The sequence below is a fragment of the Primulina eburnea genome, chromosome 11, assembly GCF_022965805.1.
Source record: "Primulina eburnea isolate SZY01 chromosome 11, ASM2296580v1, whole genome shotgun sequence".
NCBI classification, from domain to species: Eukaryota; Viridiplantae; Streptophyta; class Magnoliopsida; order Lamiales; family Gesneriaceae; genus Primulina; species Primulina eburnea.
This window is the reverse complement of record NC_133111.1, coordinates 39,508,266-39,514,252: the sequence shown is the minus strand read 5'-3', so window position 1 is coordinate 39,514,252 and position 5,987 is coordinate 39,508,266. Positions and strand designations below refer to the sequence as shown.

Below are 5,987 nucleotides of genomic sequence, written 5' to 3'. Positions count from 1 at the left end.
GAAATATAATAGTCCAGATAAATTTATCCCACATATACCATAAATTATAACTCATATAATTTATCCGAGTTTATATTAGAGCCACCAAAGGGACCTGGTCGGATTCAATTAATTTAAGCTCCAATAAATTAATTTGATCCAATCAACTCATGATTTATCAAAATAATTTATTAATCTTATTCTACTCCACTAAAAGGATAAGATTGCAGTCTCAAATTAATTGATATTACTGAAGCACAAAATCAATAATAATATCCTCTGATTTATCGACCCAACATATCAATTATTGATTTCTTGTGATCTCAATCATCTCTACTGCACAGGATCGATTGTTCTACGTATTTAACACGAATTAATTAATTACAACACAGAGATTAGAGATTATCACCCATGTCGATCAATTAGAACATCTAAAACAGGGTATCCAGACCATATAACCCACATTAGATATTCATAGCTTATCAACCCTCATCTTCTCTTTGACAGTCCCATGTGATCACATCACATAATTAATTCAACAAGAATGTTGAACTACTGAGCTCAGATTTTACTGTCTTCTAGAAGAACTTATGAGTTTATGATCATACATATTGACTAGGTGACAGATTCCATATTACGAATATATGTTCTTTGTTATTTCACTTTGATTCCCAAAACATCGAGATATTGACCAATGGTTTGGTCTCACTCATTGATGTATCAAAGAACTTCAAGCTAGTAATCAAAGTTCATTATCCGCTCAGGATTAAGGTGTTATGTACGACAATCAAGTGATTTTGAATTATTATGGTCAAATCAAATTCAAATCTCACGTGGTTCAGTCCAATACAACAAAATGTATCCTTAATTTTATTACCAAACCAAAGATAGGCTTCAATAAAATTGAGACGATCTTATCAAAATAATTTGTCCTTATTTATTTACCGATCGTGAACAATAAAACTTTGGATTGAATTACAAATTAAATCTTTCCGTGTTTAACGACTTAAACACTCAATTTATAATAATACCACAATCCAATGGACATATGCATTGCTCAAAACAAATTTATTTAAACAAATAAATGAACATTATTTTAATTTCAAAATGTCAGCAACATATAACAAAAGTACTCAATGGGCATCATACTATCGAACAAAAAACCCTCCAATCAATGGAACCAAACCCTTCCTCCTCCATTTCTTCTTAGCCAAAAGCACTTTCTCTCCCTCTTCCCCACCCTCATTATTTGTCAACACTTTTGTCAGCAGTGGAGGACTTGCAAATTTGAAAGATCTTTTCTTCTCCAATTCAATCAAAATTCCGTCTTCAAATTCCTTTTCGATTTCAAACTTCTTTTCGGCTACTTCACTTGTTTTTTCAACTAACTTTAGTTCTTCAATCTCTGGTTTATCCAAATGGGATTTGATTTCTCTTGCCATTATTAATTGATTTAACTCCCTTTTTGTCTGTTCCAGTTCTTGCCTCAGTGAAGTTACACAATGTGCCGTGACGGCTCCTTCTTCTTTTGCTTTCTCGAGAGTTTGCTTCGTCTCTTGGATCTCGGCTTGGACGGCTCCAATTTTGGAGTTTCGGTTTGGACCATTACTCTGCAACTGAGAAGAAATGAGAAAGTTCGTAATATATGTATACACGTTTGCATACGCAAAAATTAACGTTAAATTTGAGACATAGAAATACGAGGTTGTCTTTATTTTAAATCTAGCATGCAGAAACATAGTCTGTAAATCATGCAGATACCTCTTTGAGCTTGTTAGCATAGATTTCTCCGGCTAGTACTTTCTCCCCGAACAACAATACGGCTTCTTTCACCGATCGGAACGGCCGCCTTGTGTCGATCTCGACTCTTCCCCTCACCACGACGCCTCCTTCCTGCATACTTTTTGTGGTGGGAACAGTTTACTCTTATGGATAGAATTCACTTGAGTAGTATATACTATATAATATATATTCAAGGTGACAAGAATATAAAATGTCTATACTTGTATATATAGCTAGGGGAGAAATGAACATGTGCATGTATTTTCCATTTGTTTGTTACTAATAAGTGGTGGTGGATGTTATACTTTATTATATCATATGATCATATTCTAAAATATTTAAGTATTGGGTCTTAAATTTTTTGTAAATTACTTATAAAACTATAGTGGAGGTCCCTATGGAAGTTTGGGAAATGTTTTACTTTTGAGTAAAATAAGTTATTAAAATCAGGGGAGTTTGTTTAATTTCTTGGCTTCCACTACACTATAAATTTGTTTATTGATATTGATGGATTAGGATTGGTGGTTGAGCCATCTTACAAATTTTTTTCAAAATTGAAATTATGTCTGCTTATGTCACATACTATGTAAGGATTGCTTCAATGTATGTAAATATAATTGATTTTGTTTTTAAAAAAGGGAACAATGTGCCACGAAAAATAGACCTTTTCTTCAATGTGGATCCCGATTAGTTATGTTCCACTTCTAATAATTTAATGTTAATCATACCTTATATTAATTGTGATGTGTACATTTAATGCTCACATAAATATGCCTTTGGAAAATGGGGAATAGTCAGTCCTAAGACACTTGATCTTGCAAAACTGTCTCCACACACACATATAACGTGGAGCTCAATTTGTTATGAAGTTGGTATTTTGTGAGACGGTTTCACGGATATATATTTGTGAGTCGGTCAATTTTACTGATTTTTACAATATAAAGTAACATTTTTCATTGATGAGACCCAAATATATGATATGTCTCACAAAATTGACTCGTAAGATCTTCTCACATAAAATATGTGTTTGTTATGTTCCACTTCCGATGATGCAATATTGAGTAAACTTAGAATTAAGTGTAATGTGTACGTGTGCATTTAAAATGTGACTTGGGCGTTTGTGTGTGTCTATATAGAGAGAGATCGTTGATTGCAAAAAATTTGAAGAAAATTATAGTCTATGATGTCTTTATAACTTATAAGAAATTCAACTGCATAAAGAAAGCGAAGAAAAACATAGCTTTATTTGATCTGATTTATTTATTATTTTTAGTCCAAGTTCTTGTTGCATAAACTAGGCATGCTTATTATTGGATGGATCAATCTGGAATCAAATCAGATTCAACCAAATCCAATATCAACCTTGGATCAAATTGAGTTGCTTGAAATTGTTTTGGAATTATTCTTATTTGATCAGGTGATTGAATATGTTTTTGTGTGACTAAATAACATATTTAAGAGTGAGTCTAGAAATATATATTTGAAGAAATATATGTTTTTCTTCAATGAGATCTCATGTGAGACCGATCTGTGAGACGGGTCAACCCTACCCACATTTACAATAAAAATTAATATTCTTGACATAAAAAATAATATTTTTTTCATGTATAACCCAAATAAGATATCCGTCTCACAAATACGACCCGTGAGACCGTCTCACACAAGTTTTTGACTATATTTAATTATGACCAATGATTCGGGATGGCAATAAGTAAGGTTTGGATAAGATTTCATTATTTATTATATGAGTGAGTCTCATGTGAGACCGTCTCACGGATTTTAATCTATGAGACGGATCAACCCTACCCATATTCACAATAAAAAGTAATGCTCTTAACATAAAAGTAATATTTTTTCATGGATGATCCAAATAAGATCTTTGTCTCACAAATACGACCCGTGAGACCGTCTCATACAAGTTTTTGCCTTATTATATTTGTTCTCATCGGATATTCAATTTCATCATCAACATCCTCATACCCATCATGGTTTATATCAAACTCAAATATCATATTATCACCTATAATTATATTTTTTTTTTCAAATTTGAATTATTCGAGTAATGTGTGAATATTTACTAAATTATTAACAACGATAAGGAAAAATATGTACATAAAAATTAGTAAATCAGACACTATAGAAAAAAAATATTAGAAAAAATTTATTCTAACATCATTATCCAATTTTCGGTTTGAATTGGTCACACACTCAATTATATAAATTCAATTTGGTTCAATCAAGTATCTTAAAAGATTAACATAGTCATAGATTACCTCATTTATGAACTATGAGCGAAAAAATTAGAAATCAAAACTAAAACATATATTTTTTTTATTTTGGATATAAATGTTAAACCAAAGTTTATATATAGTTCGATTTCGGATTATATATATAGAAAAAAAAAGTGAAGTTTAATTAGATTATTATTTTTGTCAACACTTCAACTTTATAACCAAAATGGTTTGTGGTATTCAAAGCATGTAATCAAAATTAGAATCAAATTCAACAACATGGTGTCACCAGAAAGACAGCCAGCCATCAGCAGCAAGAAATCCCCCAAAAGACTAGATAGATCAGCACAACATATTCATTCATCGATCACTTCCGTGTATTCCTCATCATCGTTGTTGTACACGAATCGAATGTGCTTGCCCGTAAATTTAGCCGTCCCATGGAAACTAATCTGGCTGATTCCTTGACAGATATCATCAACAAGTCCATCATCATCATCTGGATAATAATATTCTTCCTCATAATTGCCTTCGAAGTTATCGCCGTCTTGTTCTTGTTCATATTCTTCCTCTTCTTCTTCCTTTCTAGTACCGCTTGCATTGGCCTGAATCGACCAGATTGATGAGTCGTCATCTTTATCTGTGGATGGTTTTTTTACGCTACTTTCGGTTTCTTCACAGATTTGTCCCTGATAAGTTAGCGCGGAGGAGCACTTTGATGAATCAGAACTCTCTGATTTCTCGGAGAAATCAAACAGCAGGGACCTAGTGATAACATTATCAGATTCGACTCTTTCTTGTTTCTTTTCGTCCGAAATCTCAGTAAACATCTTTTACCAATAAAACAAGAACAAGAAAATGAAATCAGTGACACTAGCTACATAATCCCATCAAGAAATCAAAGAAAAAATGAAGCCAAGATCCATATCAAAGAAAGACTTAATTCACAAAACCTGATGAGAAATTGCAACAGAAGGGAGGCCATTCGTATTTTCCGAAAAATTCAAGAATTGTGGTGTGTTAGCAGGAGTAGGAGCAACCAGGCTAATACAGGGAGACTTCACAAGCCCTTGAAGGTTGTTGAAAAAAGACCTGTTTTCCATGGTAATTTTAGAAAGCCCCGCTTCTTCTTCGACTTTCTGCAGAAGGGTCTTCACTTGACCCCTCAACAGAGCCTCGCCTGATCCAGGAGTTCTTTTACAACACACTTGACTGCTTGGCCTTTTCTTGGACATTGCCGATGATGGGGTCTCAAGATTTCCCATTGCAACCCCAACAATGGGTGAATCATTCGTAATATCGGTAAGCACAGATCGATCTTGCTGCTGATTTTTACCACCCATCTGCCTCGATTTCGTTACACACTTTTCAGATTCATCCACTTTCCCTGAACGAAACAAGAAACAGTTTAACCGAACAGACAAAAACTTAAAAATTCATGCATTCCTGACTCTTGAAACACACACGATGAAATGGATCATACATGACATTGCCGAGGTTTGCGATCTGGTTATCCTTCTAGTGGATAGCGGAGTTTCCATAGTTTAACAGAAGCTTTATTCGGGTCGCCGGAAATTCAAGTTTTTGTGATCTCCCGCGGTGGCAAGAAACTGAAATATGACTATACAAATCGAAAGAAATAGCACTACAATACAAAATCGAATAAGGTGTGATCAGAAAGAGGAGAGAATAGTTATATAGAGAAAATGGGGGTTTACGGAGAGATTAATAAGACCGTTGGACTGTGTAAAGGCGGCGCGACTCAACGTTCCTCAGGAAACTAGCCGTTGGGGATTTGAACAGATCCCTAAAATTTTGGGCTGTGATATTGGGCCGGGTTGAGCCAGGGCCCAGTTTTTCCTGAGAACTAACAAATCGGTCTTGACTCGGGTTTTTGGATATGGCTACATTAGGCCCGTTATATTTATAAAATAGGGAAAATAATAATTAAAAAGCAATAGCTGGCGCAATGAGGAAAATTCGACGAAGAATGAT

The 5,987-nt window shown here is 34.0% G+C and overlaps 2 protein-coding genes across 2 annotated transcripts; both read right to left on the bottom strand.

Annotated features, from left to right (window-relative positions):
* Positions 1–1,127: 1,127 nt before the first annotated feature.
* LOC140805066 (WEB family protein At2g17940) lies at positions 1,128–2,010 on the bottom strand. The gene is made up of 2 exons (XM_073161251.1): positions 1,741–2,010; positions 1,128–1,595 (listed from the first exon to the last, which is right to left on the bottom strand). The coding sequence occupies exons 1-2, from the start codon at positions 1,876–1,878 to the stop codon at positions 1,128–1,130; spliced, it is 606 nt and encodes a 201-aa protein (XP_073017352.1). The 5' UTR covers positions 1,879–2,010.
* Positions 2,011–4,184: 2,174 nt separating this feature from the next.
* Positions 4,185–5,670, bottom strand: LOC140804611 (uncharacterized). Its single transcript, XM_073160676.1, has 3 exons — positions 5,476–5,670; positions 4,946–5,379; positions 4,185–4,822 (listed from the first exon to the last, which is right to left on the bottom strand). Exons 1-3 carry the CDS (start codon positions 5,531–5,533, stop codon positions 4,349–4,351), a joined length of 966 nt encoding a protein of 321 aa, XP_073016777.1. The 5' UTR covers positions 5,534–5,670; the 3' UTR covers positions 4,185–4,348.
* Positions 5,671–5,987: the final 317 nt, after the last annotated feature.

Coding starts and splice junctions, on each gene's coding strand:
- LOC140805066 (XM_073161251.1), bottom strand. CDS start 1,878: ATGCAGGAAGGAGGCGTCGTGGTGAGGGGAAGAGTCGAGATCGACACA. Junction 1,596..1,740: donor ATGCTAACAAGCTCAAAGAG/GTATCTGCATGA, acceptor ATTTCTTCTCAG/TTGCAGAGTAATGGTCCAAA.
- LOC140804611 (XM_073160676.1), bottom strand. CDS start 5,533: ATGGAAACTCCGCTATCCACTAGAAGGATAACCAGATCGCAAACCTCG. Junction 5,380..5,475: donor GCAAACCTCGGCAATGTCAT/GTATGATCCATT, acceptor TGTTTCGTTCAG/GGAAAGTGGATGAATCTGAA. Junction 4,823..4,945: donor CTGTTGCAATTTCTCATCAG/GTTTTGTGAATT, acceptor TATTGGTAAAAG/ATGTTTACTGAGATTTCGGA.